Here is a 23,225-nt window from a genome sequence, read left to right as displayed (position 1 = left end):
TGCTGCCAACAGAAACTTCAACTACTTCTCCTCTAATTGACTGCCTGTCAAATACTTCATACTTTCAAATACTTAATTTTGTTTCTAGAAATCAAAAGAAGGAGACTTTCCTGAAACAAGGAACTTGACCATATTTCTAAAACATGTTTTTAAAACAGCCCAACAGGGAGAATTATCCCGTTTTCTACCTAACCAGCCACATAGGAAACAACAGGACTTGATGATTTTTGGACCTAATGGGATTTCGAACGGAAAAGCAGACCCGATTAGTAACCCCCTCTCGGCACACACAAATAATGAGTGACCCACTCTCGGGAACTGGCCAGAACCTGCTGGATCCCACCTCTGGGTGGGGGCCTCCTCCGCGCCCGTTTCGTAACCGAGGCCGCCGCCGCCGCCGCCCCCCCCCCCCCCCGGGCGGGCGCCCCGTCCTCCCTCCCTCCCTCCCTCGGCGGCCCGCCCCGTCCTGCGAGGCCGCCTCGGAGGGGTGGGGTTTGGACGGCCCGAGCTCCGCCGGCCGCGCCTTCCCTCCTCCTCACACGCCGGGCTCTTGGCGAGGGGGAGCAGCCTCCCTTCCTCTCCCCCGCGGGCCGCAGAGGCGCAACAGGCACCCCCCCCCCCCGCAACCCCCTTCCCCCTCAGGCGCGGCCTCCATTTCTGTTTTCCCGCGCAAAAGCGGCCTCGCGATGCGGCCTCGCCCGGGGAGCGGAGCCGGCTGAGGAGGCGGCGGCGGCGGCGGCGCCAACCCCGGCCGGGCGCTTCGGACTCGCCGAGGGGGCGAGGAGGGGGCCGACCGAGGGCCAAGCCGACGACTCCGCGGCCGCCTCTTCCTTCGCCGCCCGCCGCCGCCGCCGCGACATGGGAGCCGCCGAGCCCCGCGGCGCCTGAGAGCGATGGTGGAGGAGGGTCGCCCCCGCAGCCGAGGCGAGAGCAGCACCCGCCGGGCCCGGCCGCCCCCTGCCAAGGTGAGCCTGCGGGGGGCCGGGGGGGGGGGGGGGGGGCGCGCCCGCCCCCCCGGGCGGGGGGGGGGGGGGGGGGGGGGTGGGGGGGGGGGGTCGGTTTTTGGTTTCCAGGCGGCCCAAAAAAAAGAAGAGGCAAAATCGGGTTTAATAGAGACGGTCCCAACTTTGGCTGATTCCGCACGGGCCAAAAACAGTGGTGTGCAAACAGTATAGACCCTTTTTACACCATTTAAAACCCTCTCGCACCGTTTTCACACTGCTGTTTTTGGCCCATGCGGAATCAGCCTTTGTTTCTTAATAAGGTTCTCTCCCTCTTCCCCCCCCCCCTCCAATAACATCTGGAGAAATGACCGGTGCTTGATGCGCCCCCCCCCCCTTTTCTAGACAAGAACAGTTTGCCTCTGAATGGGGTATTCAGTCCACATGTTGTGCCTTCCTTGGGTCTGAGCAATTGCAGCTGGACTTTGTTTTTGTTTTTCTTTTCTAGAGAAGAGTAATTTGCCTCTGAAGGGGTGCGTAGCTCATATTTCATGCCGTCCTTGAACCAGAGCAATTGCATCTGCACCTCGAATTTTTCCCTTCCTAAAAGAGTCTTATTTGCATCTGGAAGGGTATTTAGTCCACATTTTATGCCTTCCTTGGACCAGAGCAATTGCATCTGTACCTCGAATTTTCCCCTTCCTAAATGAGTCTTATTTGCATCTGAAGGGGTATTTCAGTCCATATTTTATGCCTTCCTTGGAGGACAGCAATTACATCTTGGACTGTAGTTCATAGTTTTTCTTTTTTTTAGACAAGAACAGTTTAGATCCGAAGGGGTATTTCAGTCCATATTTTGGAGGAGAGCAGTTGCATCTGAAGGAGCTGTAGTTCATATTTTTCTTCTCCGAGACAAGAAGAGTTTGTATTTGTACGGGTATTAAGTCCATATTTTATGTCTTCCTCGGAGGAGAGCAGTTGCATCTTGAAATGGGCTGTGCTTCTTATTTATTTCTTCCTAGACAAAATCACTTGCATCAGAAGTGTCAACTAGTACATGTTTTATTCCTCGTTCAGCAAGAGCAATTGAATCTGAAGTTGTAGTTAGTACAGATTTGAGTCTTTTCTTTCTCTGCTTCTCTGATCTGCAGGTCTTAAATACATATCTTAGTCGTTCTTAGACTAAAGCAATTGCATCAGAAGAAGCGGACTGTACTGGATGACAGTTTTAGTTGAAACTTAAATGTGGAGGTCTAGAGCCCTTTTCGTCAGATACAATTGCTGTAGTCTGGGGAAAAATGCTTAATGCTGGAATAAAACGTTGAGGGCTGATGCCCACTTTCTTAAAATCAGGGAGGTTTGTGCTGGAATACAGCATCTGTTTGCCTTTCAGGTGTTCTTGTGAGGACTGCTTACACCACTCCCCCAGAGTTTGCAGGCGGTCTCAGTTGGCCATGGAAAGTTCCACTCAGGCAGCGGCTTTTGGCCAGTGTGGCGTTGAAAATTGCAGGATACAGAGCAAGGGAGCTAACCTGTCTTTCGGGTATTGTGTTTGAAGGGCCGATGGTGAGTCGAATGGGGTTTATAGTTAGGAAAACAGAGCCTGCGTTTGGCTCGTCATTTCCTTGTTTTCCCCATTTGTCTTCAGTCGCTTTCTCAGGCCCATCTAGTGACGTCAAACTGCAATCAGCCCTAAAATTACACTTCGGCACTATTTACCTATACAAACACCTGCATGTGATGTGGAATATTTGAGCTTCAGAGGGTGTTCGGGAAGAGGGAGAGCTGGAAACAGCATGACAAAATGTAGGTGAACAAAGGAAAGTTAAGGCAGTATGTTACCGATGTTACTCAGGTACTGAAATCACACCTGCCGTTCCTCTGTTTGCATGCATATAGGAGCGAACGATTTTGAGACTAGTTCAGGAATCACAGATTTGAGTGGAGTGCAGTTGGGACTAGTATTTGGTAAGCTGTGTGATCTGTTGATGTGATTGATGCATTGTAGTGAAAAAGCAAACATGCATCCTAAAAGAGGCACGACTTTGAAAAGAGTGTAGTGTGCTGTTATCTGTATGAATTAGGGCAGAAGTTTGTATCCGTACAGTAAATGAGGCTGGAGCACTCTTAAAACTGAGGGGGTTTTTTACGTTCAGTTCTCGCCCTCAGAATTTGAGAGAGGAAATGTTTGTATTTGGATTATTTGCAGGCAGAAATTGAGGCTAACAGCATCTACGTGGAGAATTCCCGTGACAGTAGGTCAGAGTTGTTTTTAATATATACAGGAATGCCCGTAACAAGGCTGATTAATTGTAGGGGAGATGAGGCATTTAATTTATTTTAACGAAGGTGCTGCATTACTTTTCTTCTCATGCAGATGTTTAATTTGATTTGCCCCGCCATTTCCATGAAAATGGATTTACAATACTGCTGCAAGGATTTAGGCTGGCTGTAACGTCTGTTCCCACATCCTACAGTTCTAAAAAAGTACCTCTGATTTTGTTTAAGGGCGATGCCAACTATTTCCCCACACTTAAATATACATGTGCACATATAGGTGAAGATACTTTAAATTACCTGTTTTAAATGCAGAAGAAGAGTTTGGATTTATACCCCTCCTTTCTCTCCTATAAGGAGACTCAAAGCGGCTTACAAACCCCTTTCCCTTCCTTTCCCCGTAACAGATGCCTTGAGAGGTAGGTGGGGCTGAGAGAGTTCTGAATGAATTGTGACTTGCCCAAAGTCACCCAGCAGGAGTGTAGGAGTTCAAAAACAAATCTAGTTCACCGGATAAGAGTCTGCTGTTCATATGGAGGAGTGGAAATTAAACCCGATTCTCCAGATTAGAGTCCACCTTCTCTTAACCACTGGCTCTCAAATATGTATAAATATTCAAATATGGAGGTACCCATATTTGAATATAGAATTCATTAACCATATCTCTATCGTGTTAGCGAAAGTTATTCAGACTACCTTAGGCTGACCTTCAAATAAAAACCTACCTTGAGATAGGTCAATGATTAACTATGGGATTTACTTAGGTAATATGAAATCTTAAGTAACAGTGGGGAGTCAGCAGTTCTTTGCCATATTGGGAAAATCTTTATGGTACTTTTGAATCTTGGGATTCCTAGTTGACGATCATAATAGATTAGACTATAAAGGTCAGTAATCATATTTAGTTAACTGGATTTTGTAGATAAGCTCCAGTCCCCTTCGCTAAAGAGAGCTGTATTGCAGTGTTTGTTTATGACAATTTCAGCCTGCAACTAACTTCAGAAATCAGTCCTTTATCTGAGATGTGATATTGCTGTTCTTTCCTTCCATTAGATGGCATCCTGCATTCATAGTAATTTTGAAAACTTGTTACAGTCTTTTGGCATTGAGTCGGTGAAGGCGATGTCTGTATGGTGAAGGAAGGTAGTGAAGTACGTCTTTGAAAACTGTGCAGTGTTTTTGATAATTCAAGGAAGGGAACACCAGCCTTTCAAGAACTTATTATGCTAGCATGGCTGTTTATAAAAGAGATTTCAGGTGACTTCCCCGTTCTCCAATTCCCTTATTTGAGTAGCATTTTATGGCAGCAAAAGCACGTTTAAGTTTTTTCATTCCACTGTGATGATGAGGTGGAGCCCGCAAAGAGTCGCTGTTGAGAAACAAGCAGGAAGCTGAGCAACTAGAGCCAGAACTGAAAAATCAGAAACTGATTCAAATTTTAATTCTTGGCTTGTTTATTTATCTATTTTGTTTGATTTATAAGACACTCTCTTCCCCCAAGTGCTCAGAGCATCATACAACGTTTGTCTTATCTTAAAAATCCAATAAAATTTAGTGAATAATATAACAGCGCCAATAAAGTGGAGGAAGAGGGGCAAACATATCGAATGCCATCACTGTCCTCAAACATACGCCTTGTGGAACAACTCCGTCTTATGTAAATATAGATTGTGCAATAAAGTAGAAGAAAGGGTGGCTCACTAAGATTGTGCAAGAAAATTGTAATTATAAACATCACGACACGTCTGTAAAAATTATCATTTGCCAACTAAAAAAAATAGATGAAACATAGTCGAAAATGATCAGGTCAAAATGTTGTGCGGCCTTCAAATACAAACAGATTGGTGCAAAATGCAACAGACATAACCATGGTCAAAAATAATAAAAATGTGGATAAGTGATGTAGCAATACCTGATGACAACAGGGTTGAAGAAAAGGAACTGGAAAAGATGACTAAATGCCAAGATCTGAGAATGGAAGTCAAGAGATTATGACTCAAACCAGATTATGACTCAAACACTGGTCCCAGTGATTATCGGAATGCCAGGTGCCATACCAAAACACCTTGGATGGCCCTTGAGCCATCTATACCCTTTTTGGGATAAAGATGACACAAGATTTGAGAATTCACCCGCCATTTCCTGGATTGTCTTTGTTCTAGAATGCTCTGTTTGGGTCCTGATGCTTACCTAGTTCTGTCCCCAAGCCACTAGGACCCAGGCAGGCGAAGCATTCTAGAACAAAGATGGTCCAAAAATAACAGAAGAAGAGTTTGGATTTATATCCCCCCTTTCTCTCCTGCAGGAGACTCAAAGGGGCTTACAATCTCCTTGCCCTTCCCCCCTCACAACAAACACCCTGTGAGGTAGGTGGGGCTGAGAGAGCTCCGAGAATCTGTGACTAGCCCAAGGTCACCCAGCTGGCGTGTGTGGGAGTGTACAGGCTAATCTGAATTCCCCAGATAAGCCTCCACAGCTCAGGCGGCAGAGCTGGGAATCAAATCGGTTCCTCCAGATCAGAGTGCACCTGCTCTTAGCCACTGCTCTTAGCCACTACGCCACTGCTGCTCCTCCTGAATTCTCAACTCTGGTGTCATCTGAAAAGAGCATGCATATTAACAAAATGTTCACCTATCAATCATAAAAAGCCTCATTGCTTGTATCTGCACATATATTACGCTGACACATTACGACATGCTAGATTCTTGGGAAGGACCCAATGTGTAGACGAAGGCCAAAATCAGCTGAAAATTTGGCCGCTGTGATTCCATAAAATAATAATAGTAAGAATATAATGAGAGAAGCTGGATGCTCTGAGCTCTTGTCATTCATTATGTGTAACAACCTAATACATTCCAGTCACTTATTCCGAGAATCACACCGTGACGTAGAGGTTTATGTTGAGATTCCCGCGAAGCCTCTTCCTGCTGTCATTTTCCTTCTAAAAATGTGAAAAATTGTTCCTTCTTCATACCGTAGCCTCTGAAGAATTAAGTTCTAATTCAAGAAAGCTCATGCTGCGATAAAAAGGTTTTTATGTCATTGGAAACCAAAATCAAACTATTTCATGCCATAGTATTCCCTGTACTAGTAAATGTAATTATTATTATTATTAATAATAATAATAATAATATATACAGGTGCAAAAGCTGGACAATGAAGAAAGCTAACAGGATGAAAGTACATTCTATTGAAATGTGGTGTTGAAAGAGAATGTTACAGATACCATAGACTATTAAAAACCCCACAAATAAATGGGTTCTAGATCAAATCAAGCTCGAACTGTCCCTTGAACAGGGGTCAGCAACTTGCGGCTCTCCAGATGGGCCATGCTGACAAGGGCTGATGGGATTTGTAGTCCATGAACATCTGGAGAGCCACAGGTTGCAGACCCCTGTCCTAGAAGCTAAAATGCTTGCACTATTGATCACATAACGAGAAGGTAAGAGTCATTGGAAAAGACAATAACGCTAGGAAAGGTTGAAGGCAGCAGGGCAAGAGTAAGACTTAACATTAGATGGACTGACTCTATAAAGAAAGCAAAAGCCCTCAATTTGCAAGACCTGATCAAGGCTGTTAGTGAAAAAAACATTTATTTATTGAGTCACTGTGAGCTTGAAGTGATGTGATGGCACTTTACAGACAGTCTTTTAGGATATCCCTGAAATTTTGTTCTAATCACTGACCTTCCTGATACAATTACTAGAGAATATAGTTGAATGCTTGGTTCCTAGCGTGTTCCTAGCAACAAGCTTGATATCTACCACATGAGCATGCAACTTGATATATTTTTTAAAAATACCACCATCATGATGGGAGTTAAAGGAAAATCACTGCTAATTATTAGTTTCAGCATTCATTTTTGGAAACAAGTTCCTCTGAAATTGGAGGGATTTTCTTCCATCTAATGGTTGGTGTATGCCATACGGCATAAACTGAAGAAAAAAACTTTTGCTTGGTCATAGTTAGCTATTCTTTACCACACTTCTGTTCAACCTGTATTTCTGAAATAAATGGCCACAGATCTTTCTTACATTTCTTTCCTTTGGCACAGTCCTTGGGAACCCTGGGAAAGTTATTTCCGGGGTTATGGGATTTGCATGAATAAATAGCCCCATTGGTGGAAGAGGCAGGAAGGGTGACTTTGTTCCCTCCCTATTGTAGCCTCTCAACCCGTGTGGCTGTTAGTCATCCTGGATCCCATGACCCTGGAATAAACATTTCCAGCGTCAAAAATGACTAAAGGGGGCAGGAATATGGGAAAGATCCACAGTCCTTGTGTTTATGAATAGCAGGATTGCTATTTTTAACTTTTCAAAACTCCCATTGCACATTATGTGGCTGGATTTGCTTGCTATAAATTGGAACAAAGCATTGTGAAACATGAGAGAATCAGTCTTGGTAGTTTGTAGTCCTAATGAATCATAACATTTAATGGGGCTGTCCTGAGAGGATGGATTTTATTGGGTGAATCAATTTAAATCAGGGCAATTGATATCTTATCAAGGGAAGGACAGTTTATACCAGGGGTAGGTAACCTGCGGCTCTCCAGATGTTCAGGAACTACAATTCCCATCAGCCTCTGTCAGCATGGCCAATTGGCCATGCTGGTAGGGGCTGATGGGAATTGTAGTTCCTGCCCCCCACCCCCCCCCCCCCCCCCCCCCCCCCCCCCCCACCCCCCCCCCCCCCCACCCCCCCCGCCCCCCACCCCCCCCCCCCCCCCCCCCCCCCCCCCCCCCCCCCCCCCCCCCCCCCCCCCTCCCCCCCCCCAACCCACCCCCCCACCACAACCCCCCCCCCCCACCCCCCCCCCCCCCCACCCCCCCCCCCCCCCACCCCCCCCCCCCCCCACCCCCCCCCCCCCCCACCCCCCCCCCCCCCCACCCCCCCCCCCCCCCACCCCCCCCCCCCCCCACCCCCCCCCCCCCCCACCCCCCCCCCCCCCCACCCCCCCCCCCCCCCACCCCCCCCCCCCCCCACCCCCCCCCCCCCCCACCCCCCCCCCCCCCCACCCCCCCCCCCCCCCACCCCCCCCCCCCCCCACCCCCCCCCCCCCCCACCCCCCCCCCCCCCCACCCCCCCCCCCCCCCACCCCCCCCCCCCCCCACCCCCCCCCCCCCCCACCCCCCCCCCCCCCCACCCCCCCCCCCCCCCACCCCCCCCCCCCCCCACCCCCCCCCCCCCCCACCCCCCCCCCCCCCCACCCCCCCCCCCCCCCACCCCCCCCCCCCCCCACCCCCCCCCCCCCCCACCCCCCCCCCCCCCCACCCCCCCCCCCCCCCACCCCCCCCCCCCCCCACCCCCCCCCCCCCCCACCCCCCCCCCCCCCCACCCCCCCCCCCCCCCACCCCCCCCCCCCCCCACCCCCCCCCCCCCCCACCCCCCCCCCCCCCCACCCCCCCCCCCCCCCACCCCCCCCCCCCCCCACCCCCCCCCCCCCCCACCCCCCCCCCCCCCCACCCCCCCCCCCCCCCACCCCCCCCCCCCCCCACCCCCCCCCCCCCCCACCCCCCCCCCCCCCCACCCCCCCCCCCCCCCACCCCCCCCCCCCCCCACCCCCCCCCCCCCCCACCCCCCCCCCCCCCCACCCCCCCCCCCCCCCACCCCCCCCCCCCCCCACCCCCCCCCCCCCCCACCCCCCCCCCCCCCCACCCCCCCCCCCCCCCACCCCCCCCCCCCCCCACCCCCCCCCCCCCCCACCCCCCCCCCCCCCCACCCCCCCCCCCCCCCACCCCCCCCCCCCCCCACCCCCCCCCCCCCCCACCCCCCCCCCCCCCCACCCCCCCCCCCCCCCACCCCCCCCCCCCCCCACCCCCCCCCCCCCCCACCCCCCCCCCCCCCCACCCCCCCCCCCCCCCACCCCCCCCCCCCCCCACCCCCCCCCCCCCCCACCCCCCCCCCCCCCCACCCCCCCCCCCCCCCACCCCCCCCCCCCCCCACCCCCCCCCCCCCCCACCCCCCCCCCCCCCCACCCCCCCCCCCCCCCACCCCCCCCCCCCCCCACCCCCCCCCCCCCCCACCCCCCCCCCCCCCCACCCCCCCCCCCCCCCACCCCCCCCCCCCCCCACCCCCCCCCCCCCCCACCCCCCCCCCCCCCCACCCCCCCCCCCCCCCACCCCCCCCCCCCCCCACCCCCCCCCCCCCCCACCCCCCCCCCCCCCCACCCCCCCCCCCCCCCACCCCCCCCCCCCCCCACCCCCCCCCCCCCCCACCCCCCCCCCCCCCCACCCCCCCCCCCCCCCACCCCCCCCCCCCCCCACCCCCCCCCCCCCCCACCCCCCCCCCCCCCCACCCCCCCCCCCCCCCACCCCCCCCCCCCCCCACCCCCCCCCCCCCCCACCCCCCCCCCCCCCCACCCCCCCCCCCCCCCACCCCCCCCCCCCCCCACCCCCCCCCCCCCCCACCCCCCCCCCCCCCCACCCCCCCCCCCCCCCACCCCCCCCCCCCCCCACCCCCCCCCCCCCCCACCCCCCCCCCCCCCCACCCCCCCCCCCCCCCACCCCCCCCCCCCCCCACCCCCCCCCCCCCCCACCCCCCCCCCCCCCCACCCCCCCCCCCCCCCACCCCCCCCCCCCCCCACCCCCCCCCCCCCCCACCCCCCCCCCCCCCCACCCCCCCCCCCCCCCACCCCCCCCCCCCCCCACCCCCCCCCCCCCCCACCCCCCCCCCCCCCCACCCCCCCCCCCCCCCACCCCCCCCCCCCCCCACCCCCCCCCCCCCCCACCCCCCCCCCCCCCCACCCCCCCCCCCCCCCACCCCCCCCCCCCCCCACCCCCCCCCCCCCCCACCCCCCCCCCCCCCCACCCCCCCCCCCCCCCACCCCCCCCCCCCCCCACCCCCCCCCCCCCCCACCCCCCCCCCCCCCCACCCCCCCCCCCCCCCACCCCCCCCCCCCCCCACCCCCCCCCCCCCCCACCCCCCCCCCCCCCCACCCCCCCCCCCCCCCACCCCCCCCCCCCCCCACCCCCCCCCCCCCCCACCCCCCCCCCCCCCCACCCCCCCCCCCCCCCACCCCCCCCCCCCCCCACCCCCCCCCCCCCCCACCCCCCCCCCCCCCCACCCCCCCCCCCCCCCACCCCCCCCCCCCCCCACCCCCCCCCCCCCCCACCCCCCCCCCCCCCCACCCCCCCCCCCCCCCACCCCCCCCCCCCCCCACCCCCCCCCCCCCCCACCCCCCCCCCCCCCCACCCCCCCCCCCCCCCACCCCCCCCCCCCCCCACCCCCCCCCCCCCCCACCCCCCCCCCCCCCCACCCCCCCCCCCCCCCACCCCCCCCCCCCCCCACCCCCCCCCCCCCCCACCCCCCCCCCCCCCCACCCCCCCCCCCCCCCACCCCCCCCCCCCCCCACCCCCCCCCCCCCCCACCCCCCCCCCCCCCCACCCCCCCCCCCCCCCACCCCCCCCCCCCCCCACCCCCCCCCCCCCCCACCCCCCCCCCCCCCCACCCCCCCCCCCCCCCACCCCCCCCCCCCCCCACCCCCCCCCCCCCCCACCCCCCCCCCCCCCCACCCCCCCCCCCCCCCACCCCCCCCCCCCCCCACCCCCCCCCCCCCCCACCCCCCCCCCCCCCCACCCCCCCCCCCCCCCCCCCCCCCCCCCCCCCCCCCCCCCACCCCCCCACCCCCCCCCCCCCCCACATACAATGGAGCAAAGTCACTGCAAAACAAAGAATCTTGGGCAAATTTTTTGGGGTGCCTGGAAGGGATGTATTTTTACAGCTAGTGACACCAAAATTTCAGGGTATCAAATGTTAACTATTCTTATGATGCCACCCAAGTTTGGTGAAGTTATGTTCAGGAGGACCAAAGTTATTGTCCCTCAAATGGGTAGCCCCCATCTCAGGTTAGCTCCCATTGAAAACAATGGGGATAGGGGCACCCCTTTGGGGGTCCATAACTTTGCTTCCCCTGAACCAAACAACACCAAATTTGGGTGGTATCATCAGGACAGTCTCTGGGTGGTACCCTGAAATCATGGTGCAGCTAGCTTTAAATGTGCTCCCTGCAGGCCGAACAAACACCAAAAATACCCCCAAATGCCCAAATTGGTCATGGTGGGGGAGGGTGGCCGCCCATACGCCAGGCGGGGGGGGGGGGGCGCCAAACTCAGGTTTTGTCCCCGGGCGCCAGTTTGCCTAGGTACGCCCCTGCCTTTCACTGGCTTGAGTCGTCTTGCGTGATGTTGAAAGCAAATACAGCTGTTTGATGGTAACTCCTGCTTTACGGTACCGCTGTTTATTCTGTTGGTAATATGTTGGTGGAGGTTAAAAGACAGGCAATTAATGATACAATTTTATCCTCCCTGTTAGTTCCCAGTTCCCATTGTTTATTTAGGCTGTCTTTCACTAGACGGCCGTGCATTTCTGCAGCTGGAGTCCATTGTTCAGTTGCATTAGTTTTAATCTTTGATTGTATCTCAAATCTTGAATGAAGCCAGATAAATGAGTGGCTGTTATATTTTGACCACATAATGCATTACTTGGACTATCATACAATCTATAGTGTCTTGTCAGCCCCTTTCTCATATTTTGAATTTTGTTTCCACCACTTTATTTCTGTTACAAGAGTCCTGAAACATAAGAAATGTGTTTCTGAAGAATATATCAGGTTCCCTCACTGCTCCAAAAGTAGCATGTAAATTATGTGTACTTCAGAAATTACCAGATTAGCTGTAGTCCAACAGGATCTAGATTTTTTTCCAGGTTTTGGCCTATTTTAACGCTAACATCTTGGGAATTCATTTTAGTGGAACTGTAACAAACTCTTTCTCCCTGGATATTGGCTGGAAGTCCAAGTACATTCACCAGGATATAAAACTGTTGGAATTTAGAGGAATGAGATTCTGAATAAATAAATTTAGGTTTGTAGTGTTGTTAGTTTTTAAGGTGCCATTGAACTCTTGTTTTATTTTGCTATACTAGTCTCACAGGGCTTTGAACTAAGTTCTGAACTTTGAGCTTCTCTGTGCAGTGTGTGGCAGAATGATCATTTCAAGTACCAGTATTACAACAACAACAAGAAGAAGAAGCCTTTATTGGCATACAAAACAGGACAACATTTCAAATTGAAACAAGATTAAAAAACACAGTTAAAATTTCTAATTTCCAGTGTAAAAATTGCAACAGTTTCACAAAAGAGCACATCAGAGCTGTTCAGGAGGTTGGGAATCTTGTAACACTCTTGCCACTGAGAACATTGCAAGAAAATGGAATTCATGTATTTCATGCGTGTCTTGTCGAATTTAGGGCATACAAACAGAAAGTGGTTGAGTGTTTCAACCGTAACCAGATCACAAGAACAAACCCTTTTAGAACGTTCTATATTCTTAAATCTTCCCTCCAGAAGAGCTGATGGCAACACATTGCATCTTGCAGTATCCAAGGCTCTCCTCTGGGTGGGATTCATCAGCAGACAAAGATATTTTGCCATAATTCCACGCTCGCATGGGATTAATGATGTAGTAAGTACCAGTATTGTACCATTGAGGTGTGAGGAATGTGAAATTTTCCTATCTGGCCCAGGTCCCAAGTAACTAGATTTTAGTAGAAGTCATCTCTCTTGGGTTTTTCCACCAACCAACAGAAACATAACTTTTAAAAAACTTTCTATCACCAGAGGCTTGCTTAGATATAGGCCAGCTGTCGGGGATTGTATCTAGGTGATTGAGATGCATTCCTATCTCACTGTAATGGCTAATGCTACAAACCAAATGCTGCTAAAGATATGTAACCAGCCTGCTAGATGTTACCACTGTGGCAGTCTTTCTGTGATCTTTATTTTATGACTCCACATCTTTTGTAGATAACTGGGCTTTCCCCTGACACCCTGATCCCATGAAAAAGGGAGTCGTGTCTGTTATCTTGTGGGGGCAGGAAACCAAGTGGCATCCTCTGACTATCTGCCGCCGACTTTGGGGTGCCTTGGTTCTGGGGACTGTTTTTCACAATTTCATGGGAATTCAGGAGGGGGGGACTTGCTGGGGATAAAGGGAGTGGAAAAAGCCAGGTTCACGAGAACTGGCTTTGCCAAGCTTTGGTGCTCTTGACGCTTCTCAATAAACACTGCTGATCAACTACACAGAGTCCATTTATTAGCTTAAAGCTCAAGCCCTAACACCAGTTTAGCCTCTCTACCCTGTTTCCCTGAAAATAAGCCCTAGAATGATTTTTCAGGATTTTCGGAGGTGCTTAAAATTTAAGCCCAACTCAAAAAATAAGCCCTAGTTACAGATTCCCCAGCGCAGCTGATCTGGTTACCCGGGGAAGGGGGGGGGGCAAAATCATGGGGAAAAATAAGATATCCCCTGAAAATCAGCCCTAACGCATCTTTTGGAGGAAAAATTAATACAAGAACATAAGAACATAAGAACATAAGAACTAGCCTGCTGGATCAGACCAGAGTCCATCTAGTCCAGCATTCTGCTACTCGCAGTGGCCCACCAGGTGCCTTTGGGAGCTCACATGCAGGATGTGAAAGCAATGGCCTTCTGCTGCTGCTGCTCCTGAGCACCTGGTCTGCTAAGGCATTAGCAATCTGAGATCAAGGAGGATCAAGATTGGTAGCCATAGATTGACTTCTCCTCCATAAATCTGTCCAAGCCCTTTTTAAAGCTATCCAGGTTAGTGGCCATCACCACCTCCTGTGGCAGCATATTCCAAACACCAATCACACGTTGCGTGAAGAAGTGTTTCCTTTTATTAGTCCTAATTCTTCCCCCCAGCATTTTCAATGAATGCCCCCTGGTTCTAGTATTGTGAGAAAGAGAGAAAAATTTCTCTCTGTCAACATTTTCTACCCCATGCATAATTTTATAGACTCCCACCCCAGATCCCCCCTCAGACGTCTCCTCTCCAAACCAAAGAGCCCCAAACGCTGCAGCCTCTTCCTCATAAGGAAGGTGCTCCAATCCTTCAATCATCCTCGCGTCTTTCTCTTTAACTTTTTTCTATCTCTTCGATATCCTTTTTGAGATGTGGCGACCAGAACTGAACACAGTACTCCAATTCGCGCGTCGCATCCACGGCTTTTATAGAGTATAAGGGCATGACAATCTTTGCAGTTTTATTCTCACTTCCTTTCCTCTAATTATCCCCAGCATAGAGTTTGCCTTTTCAATCACACATGCATTGAGTTGACATTCCCATGGAACTATCAACTAAGACGCCTAAGTCTCCTTTCCTGGTCTCAGACTGATAGCACTGGACCCCTGTATGCAGTATGTGAAGTTTGGATTTTTTGCCCTCACGTGCATCACTTTACATTGCGCATTTGCCATTTCTCAGCTCCACCCCACCCACTCTATCAAGGTCCGCTTGGAGCTCTTCGCAATCCTTTGTGGTTCTCACCACCCCACATAACTTGGTATCATCTGCAAACTTCCCACACCACACTACCCACCCCTACCTTCCAGGTCATTTATGAATAAGTTAAAGAAAGCACTGGTCCCCAAAACGGATCCTTGGGGGACACCACTCCCTACATCTCTCCATTGTGAGAACTTCTCCCCCCATTTATACCCACCCTTTGTTTCCTGTTCCTCAACCAGTTTTTAATCCATAGGAGGACTTCCCCTCTTTATTCCCTCTTCTCATTGCTGAGTTTTCTCAACAACAGTCTCTGGTGAGGAACTTTGTCAAAAGTTTCCTTTTGGTGTCCAAGTAGACAATGTCCACTGGTTCCCCCTTATCCATTACGTTCGTTTACACCCTCAAAGAACTCTAGTAAGTTTAGAAGACAGGATCTGTCTCTACAAGACCCTTCCCCTCAGCAGGTCTTGATTTTCTACATGTTTAATAATTTTATCTTTAATGATAGAGTCGACTAGTTTAGCAGGGACAGATGTCAAAATGACTGGTTTGTACTTCCTCGAACTCCCCCCTAGACCCTTTCTTAAAGATTGGTGTGACATTGGCCATCTTCCAGTCTTCAGGGATGGAGCCTGATTTCAGGGATAAGTTGCATATTAATGTGAGAACATCAGCAATTTCATGCTTGAGCTCTTTAAGAACTCTTGGATGAATGCAATCTGGGCCAGGGGATTTGGTAGCATTTAGTTTATCAATGGCTGCCAGAACTTCTTCCTTGTCTAAGACCCTGTCTTATTTTCAGGGAAATATGGGTAGTACACCTGGGCCAAGATAGACTTTTTATGTGAGTGTAAAAACAAGCACCAAATACATTGAAAAAAATTGGCTTGTGAATATTAGGTACAAGAATTGCTATTACTTCTTTTCTGGCATAAGAACCCTGATGCTAGAAACAACGGCAGCCTCTTTTCTGTTTGTTGCCCACCAGTAACATACACATTGTTATCCTCTCCACTTAGACCAGTTGCAGCTGTGGTACTCAGTCTGTGTAGCTCAGCTGAACACAAATTAAATATTTCTCTTCCCAAATAGTAACTTTTGTACAAATTCTGTGTGGGATGAGCTATTGCTTGACCATACAAACAAATACCCAGAAGAAAAGCTGAAGTCCTGATCTGTTAATAATTAATCCAGAATAGTCTTTAATACTGTATAGGCCATCTGTACAACATCCATTGCAAGATACATGTAGTTTCAGTGTGATTATTTCAGGTGTATGTACCACCTGTTCAAGAGTAAACTCCACTGCAATTATCGGTACTTACTAAAACTGCATAGGATTAGGCAGAGGCTGCATAACATGATTTGTATCAAAGGTTTCCAGTGGATGCAGTGGCACCCACTGACACCTTTTCTGGTGCCCCCCAAGGGTTTTTAGAAAGTGGGAGGGGGTAGGTGGGGTTGGGTGCCTAGTAGGACTTCAGGTTGACCCAGTGGATTAAAAGCCATCCTGTTAATCAGAGCTTCTTGAGAGCAGCAGTGGTGTGGTGGTTAAGAGCAGGTGTACTCTAATCTGGAGGAACTTCTCTGCCGCTTGAGCTGTGGAGGCTTATCTGGGGAATTCAGATTAGCCTGTGCACTCCAACACATGCTGCTAAAAGATATACATAGCTAGCCTATGTGTAACCACTGCCATCTGGGGCATTCTTTCCTTGATCTTTACTTTATGGCTTCACATGCTTTGTAGATAACTAGGCTTCCCCTGACACCCTGGTCCCATGAGGAAAAGAGTTACATCTCCTATCTCATGTGCCAGGGAGCCAGGTGGCTCTCTTCTACTGTCTGTCACTGACGTTGGGTCGCCTCAGCTCCAGGGACTGTTTTTCACAACTTCTTGGGAAAGAGTGAGGGGGGGACTTGCTACAGGGATAAAGGGGATGGCAGATGCCAGGTTCGTCAAAACTGGCTTCTTGCAAGCTGGGTTCTTTGTTACCTTTTCAACAAACGCTACTGATCAACAATCCAGAGACTGTTTATTAACATCCACCTGGCAACAGGAAACAAGAATTTGTTCCTGCCTCCCCAATAGTACAGTGGGAAATACCCAGATGTCCTACTGAGCTGAGAGAAGGAGGACGTTTCACGGGAAAGTACCAACTGTTGTTCTTGTCAGCCCTCTGGAAAAACTGGTGAATTTTCCCTTTTCCGTACACACTATTATTAAATATTTGTCTCATAATCTGTTAATTTTGACTTTGGATTCAAAAAGACTGAAGGTTGCCAGGTCAGGGCAAATGCAGACATGCAGCTTAATTAGTAAATGTCATAGAATTGGTTGCGTCCTAAGGAGGAGGCTTTAAATTATTTTTTAGATATCGTTATTTGGCAGTTCAGTCTGTTTTGAAATAGAAATAACATGAGTGTTATTTCCCCTCCTGCCCCCTCCCCCTCCCAATATTATTTCTTGGGACCTTTTACTTGATCATTTGAATTAGAACTCTCTTTAGGAAGGGACATCTTACAACGTTTGGTTCATTTTCTTTTCTCTTGAAGCCATGAATGATTGACGTAGTGGATGGTGAATAACTTCCATGGGCGGAATTGAGCCTTGCTTAAACTAACCAAGTTCATGAATAGTCTGAAGTATCTGAATAAGAAGAACTGAGGAATTGTTCAGTTTCCTTAGCCTGTTGTGGTCTTTGTGTGCTTCTGTTGTTTAGTAATAAATCTCTGGGTTCTTTGGATGGGGTGGATATCAGAGAAGAGGTCAGTGATCCAGCAATTTTAGACATTTCACCCAAAAATGTTGCTTAAGATCAGTTCCTTCTAACTCAGCATTGGCCCGATCTGGGATTTAGTTAAGCATTTGGATTGATTATCACACCTAGCTGTTTCCCCATATTGTGTTAACGGAGAACACATTCTTTTCCCTGTCGCAATTTGGATTTTGCCTCTTATAATCTCCTGAGGTACAACAGGAGCGATGTTTTACGGGGTGGAGTCACTCACATCTTCAGTTGCTTCCTTCTTGCTTGATGGTATTAATGTAGGAAGCGTACAGGAGAAATGGAAGGAATCAGACCATTCTAGAACATTTTTATGCCAGTCAAGACACCACTAGATTTGAAGGTGACTATAGAACTGCAGCATGCCAAAGAACAGACAGAATTGAGAAAGAATATTTAAACAAAATTTGCATTACAGCTGCCCCTCCTTGAGTGCTTTACCTGTTTAGGTTTAGAATTACCCTAACATACACAGACACAAATGTACAATTCCCTCCTAAAATGTTTGTGTTTTTTTTGCCATCATTCTTATACCTAATCAAGGGTATACTTTATATTTAGAAAACCCCAATAAAAATAATACTTCAAATGATAACTAGTTTTGTTTTAAAGAACAGTTGTAGTTTTTGAAACTATTTGCAGATAAATAAAACAAGTAGCATAATTAATGGGAGTAGCTACGAATCCTCATTGAATGAAACACTTTTGAAATAGTAGATGTCGCTCTGCAGGATTGCTACCCATCCAGTATTAAAACGGTGGAACTGGAACTACATCTTCAAAACCAGCAATTCAGCATTTTTTTCCCATCCTTCATTCTGGGCTATAAAGCACAGCAGACACATCTCAAAGCATCAGTTATTTCTGGTCTGAATTGCTTACGCCAACACTGCTTTGACTGTCCCAAATGTGACTAATACAAACTTTCACTTCAGGGTTCCCTACCAGGAATAGCACTTAAATATGATGTGATGTCCTTTTTCACTCAGCAAGGCAAGTGATAGTTGAGCAAACAATAAAGGTAGTCTCATATCTACAATCGTTGCTGCAGACAGCGTATGTAAAATAAGATCCTTAGTGACTTGCTGGACCATAGAGATGTAAAAGCGCCGCCCCCGCCAAAAAAAAAACAAGGATTTTTTTTTAAGGAAAACATGGTTTAGTTTCTTTTTCCAAGATATTTTTTCAGTTTTTCCAATGGAAAAACTGGATATTTTGAGGAGTACTGAAAAACCTCCATGTGTATATTTTCTCTTTTTGAATGAGTAAAATGCTTATAAAAACAAAGTGGGCATTAAGCTTGAATAATACTGGAAAAATTCAGTGAAATTTGGCTTTGGCTTTATTTGGCTTTAAAATTATCGTTAAAGGCAAAAAAATCCCAAATATCTGATTTAAAGGCACCCCCCCCCCCCCCCCATATTCTTAAATCCAGGATGTACTTTTGCACCCAGAAGAATATCCAATCTTCATGCAGGGTCTTTATCTCTTCTCAGCATGCCTTCTGTTATCCTTTTGACCTTCTATGGCTGGCCTTTTCACTTCACTGTGATGCATTTACCCACAGTCCAGGTAAAAATTACCTTTCAGGAGGGAGGGAAAAGTTCAGAAGGAATTGGGGCGAAAACTGAAAGCTTCATTGAGAGCCAAACTTTCTCTAACTACATAGCAATGATTAAGGTACATATACTAAGGTTGTAAAAGGTGCATCAGCTTGCAGGTTTCTCTCATGGAGAGAGAGAGAGAGAGAGAGAGAGAGAGAGAGAGAGAGAGTATTTGCTCACCCAAAACCTCAGGCATTTATAACTTTTAAATTCCATAAACATGTCAAATATTGCAATTTGATATTCTAATTGAGTTATAAAAGATGCATTTTATGTTAAAATTAAAAACCTACATTAAAAATTAATGTAGGTTTATATATCATTTCCCCCAAAATTTCCATTTTTTTCTGGGAAAATGGGGAGGGAACCCCTTTTGTTCCCCTTGGCGTCAAAATTTCTGGAAGCTTTACATTTCTGCTAAGCCACCACAATTTTTTCTGATATAAATTTACTTTTGTTTTTCAGATATGAGACATGAGCGTTGGACGCAGAAAATTAAAGTTGCTGGGAATTCTGGTGATGGTCAACTTCTTTATATATGTCATTGTGGAAGTCTCAAAGAGCTCTGGCCAAGAGAAGAATTCGAAAGGACGTGTCGTCGTACCTCATAAGAAGTTTTGGAGGAACTATACTCCCCACAAGGCGTATTGGAATAAACAGCAGCAGAGGCTGGATCGGGTCTTTAATCCCATTTTGGCATTGCTTTCCAATATGACTCCAGAAGAGAATTTATCATCTAACGGTAGCTTTTTGAACCCCTGTGATCCTGACCCATTGGTTGCTTCGGAAGTTAGCAGCTTTCCAGATTTGCCTGATAGATTTAAAGACTTCTTATATTATCTGAGATGTCGAAATTATTCATTATTAATGGATCAACCACACAAGTGCAAACACAAACCTTTTCTGCTTCTGGCTATCAAATCGCTCATGCCCCATTTTGACAGAAGACAGGCAATTCGTCAGTCTTGGGGGAAGGAAATTAAATTTGGAGACGTAACTGTTGTGAGAGTCTTTCTGTTGGGCGAGACCCCTCCAGAGGATAATTATCCGGATCTCTCCGCTATGCTCAGATTTGAGAGTGAAACCCACCATGACATTCTTCTGTGGAACTACAGAGATACTTTCTTCAACTTGACTCTGAAAGAAGTGCTGTTCCTGAAGTGGGTCAGTAATACCTGCCCAGATGCCCAGTTTATTTTTAAGGGAGATGATGACGTTTTTGTGAATACCCATCAGATCCTGGATTACTTGAAAAGTTTAACCAAGGATAAAGCCAAAGACTTATTTATAGGTGATGTGATTAAAAATGCTGGACCTCATCGTGAAAAGCAATTGAAATACTATATTCCAGAGAGTATTTATGAAGGCTCGTATCCTCCCTATGCCGGAGGCGGTGGGTTTCTCTATTCTGGCGATCTGGGACTCCGGTTGGCCAACGCATCGGACCAGGTCCTTCTCTACCCAATAGATGACGTGTATACTGGAATGTGCCTTCAGAAACTTGGACTTGCTCCAGAAAAACACAAAGGCTTCAGGACATTTGACATTGAAGAAAAACAGAGGGAGAACATCTGTTCCTACACAAATCTGATGCTAGTTCACAGCCGGAAACCCCAAGAAATGATTAAAATTTGGACACGTTTGCAGGACCCAAATTTAAGTTGTTGACCCTAATGTACGAGAGTGTGTGATGTCTAAAAGCTCTTTCTGGATTGGGTTTGAACAAGTAACCCATTGTCTTCACCTGGAAGCTCGTTTTGCAAATCAAAGTTAGCTGTGAACAGTTTATCTAATACTAATAATAAGTGAGAGTCCATCACATTTGGAGGATATGGCATAAAGATTACAACCCTTAACCTTCTAATTGTCAGTTCCTGTACTTCATCTATTAAAACGCTTGATAATGATAGCCTTTTGAAGCTGTTATTGTTTGGCCCTGCAATATTGGAAGTCTGGGTCTCCTAGTGGTAGAAGCCATATGGTTGTTTCCCTGCGATTAAATATGTTTGTTGTAAACTTCAACGTAATTGATAACGCCCAAAATTATGAAAACATTTTGTGAGTTTCCTTTTCCCCTCCTCCCACACCTGAACAGTATTCAATTAAACGTGATGGGACAGACAACACATGTAAAAGTTCACGTGACCCATCCACTTTTTCAGAGAAGCTACACAATGTAAAATTCAGTGTGTACGTTGGGAGGATTGGGTTTTGTTCTTGTTTTTTAAATGGAATTGGCTGAAGGACAACATTTTCACTGATGTTGAAACTTCTAGTGGTGTCCTTGACACTCAGTTGTCTTTTCTGTTGATAAAGTTATTTGAGCAGTTTGCTTGGGTTCAGTAAATTGATATGAAACGACTTCCTGATTCAGAAAGATTGGATAATTTTATGTGCAGGCTAGACTTAAAAACCAGTTGCATTGATTTTTATTTTCCTTTTGAGATACCAAGTGTTTGAAGCCTGGAATTGCAAGGGGGTATCTCACAGAGCTGGAACTCCTATTTAATGCCATATCTTCATATGTGTCATATCAGACAATTGCTCGAAACAGTGACTGCTTTCGTTATGTAGAAGTGCCTGTATTTATTGTTCCAATTGAAGACCAAAACACTTTCTTAAATAAGTTTTGTGAAACAGTTTATTTGTATAGCGGTCGAGTCATATTTAAGTAGAAATACTATTTTAAATGTTAGATATTGAATAAAGCTCATTGTTTTTGAATCTGAAAAAAAAAGTAAGTTAAGTAATGCTTTGTGCACATCCCGGAGTTGTGTAGCTGTTCATTCAATAGCAATCTGTGTAGGAGTATGTTGGAGCTTATATTTACTAGATTGCTCTTACGGCCTAGTCTTATCTGCTGCATCAGAGACACAGCTTATAAAATCGGACATTGCTTTTGTCTGTCAGCACGCTAGTGCTATTCCTATCATTGTGTCACTATATTATCAAGGTGAGATGAGATTGCAGCACCCGTGACACCCCTCTGCTCCCGTTTGGTGTAGCAGTGTTTCCTCGGAACCCTTTTACAGTGGGTGCTGAAAGGCTTAGTCAGATGCCATTCTGGTAACTGGGCTGCTAAAGAGGCACTTTGAGTGGTTGCATTGTTGCTAAAGATGACACGGAAAACTACAAACACTTTCGAAAGCACGTGTGATGCTTTTCTCTCAACCATCTAAAGGAGTAGAGCGATGGCATTCTCGTACACGTAGAACATTTTGCAATCCACAGAATACAGAGCTACCCACGTCCTCATTGTAGGGTGGTGTTTGAAGGAAAATTGGTTGAATTTTTAATTCATTCCATTCCACTTATGTGGTTGCATTCTCCCGTCTGCAAAGGATATGTACTTTTCCACATAGTTTTGTACATTTGCATATCTGTTTTCTCTCTCTTCGTCCTATTTTTTTTTCCTGTACCCCAATTATTTTCTCCTCTCTTTTCCTTTCGGCAAATGCTGCAGTGCTTATTGTACCCCAAAGTTCTATATTACCTGAGGTGTCTAAAATCGTATGGAAAGATTTAAAAAAACAATCATTTTGTTCAACTCTATTTTTGTAAGTGAAATAAAATTATCTTTTTGAATTCCAAGTTCCATGTGTTGCTGCTAGATCTGTGAGCATTGGAATCATTTTTCATCAAGACCATTTTTCTGTGCACTATTAAAACCTGGTAGTTTGATAAAGAGCATTTATATTGCCTCAAACAACTATCCGTGAAATTTGGCTTTTTCAAATGGAGACATTCCTTTCTTTTTAAAAAATGGCCGCCAGAGCAGGGGCGGGTCCCATTGCCTCCCTTGTTCTGTACGCCACTTGAATTCCAAGTTCCATGTGTTGCTGCTAGATCTGGCTAGAAAGTTTCTGTAATATTCTAGCACTTGTGTTTTTTTTTCTATATCTGTTTTATTTGTTATATTCTGTGTCTGCAATGACGAGAATGTGTCATTTCGTTAGCATTATTTCTATTCCCTTTTCCACCAAAAGATCTAAGTGCGGTCAGTCATGGTGGGCGGAAGTGAAAGTGTGCTTCCGCAAGTGAAAAGAGACATGTCTGTGAGCATTGGAATCATTTTTCATCAAGACCGTTTTTCTGTGCACTATTAAAACCTGGTAGTTTGATAAAGAGCATTTATATTGCCTCAAACAACTATCCGTGAAATTTGGCTTTTTCAAATGGAGACATTCCTTTCTTTTTAAAAAATGGCCGCCAGAGCAGGGGCGGGTCCCATTGCCTCCCTTGTTCTGTACGCCACCCCCGCGCCTCAGAGGACTCTCCTCACTGTTATTTCAAAGATGTTTATGAGCAAA

General features: G+C 49.0%; 1 protein-coding gene across 1 annotated transcript; it reads left to right on the top strand.

The window, feature by feature from the left end:
• Window positions 1-535: 535 nt before the first annotated feature.
• Window positions 536-22,506, top strand: B3GNT2 (UDP-GlcNAc:betaGal beta-1,3-N-acetylglucosaminyltransferase 2). Its single transcript, XM_048482921.1, has 2 exons — window positions 536-965; window positions 19,381-22,506. Exon 2 carries the CDS (start codon window positions 19,390-19,392, stop codon window positions 20,581-20,583), a length of 1,194 nt encoding a protein of 397 aa, XP_048338878.1. The 5' UTR covers window positions 536-965; window positions 19,381-19,389; the 3' UTR covers window positions 20,584-22,506.
• Window positions 22,507-23,225: the final 719 nt, after the last annotated feature.

The sequence above is a fragment of the Sphaerodactylus townsendi genome, unplaced genomic scaffold, assembly GCF_021028975.2.
Source record: "Sphaerodactylus townsendi isolate TG3544 unplaced genomic scaffold, MPM_Stown_v2.3 scaffold_27, whole genome shotgun sequence".
In the NCBI taxonomy this organism is placed as follows: domain Eukaryota; kingdom Metazoa; phylum Chordata; class Lepidosauria; order Squamata; family Sphaerodactylidae; genus Sphaerodactylus; species Sphaerodactylus townsendi.
This window is presented reverse-complemented; position numbering and strand designations above follow the sequence as displayed.

Coding starts and splice junctions, on each gene's coding strand:
- B3GNT2 (XM_048482921.1), top strand. CDS start 19,390: ATGAGCGTTGGACGCAGAAAATTAAAGTTGCTGGGAATTCTGGTGATG.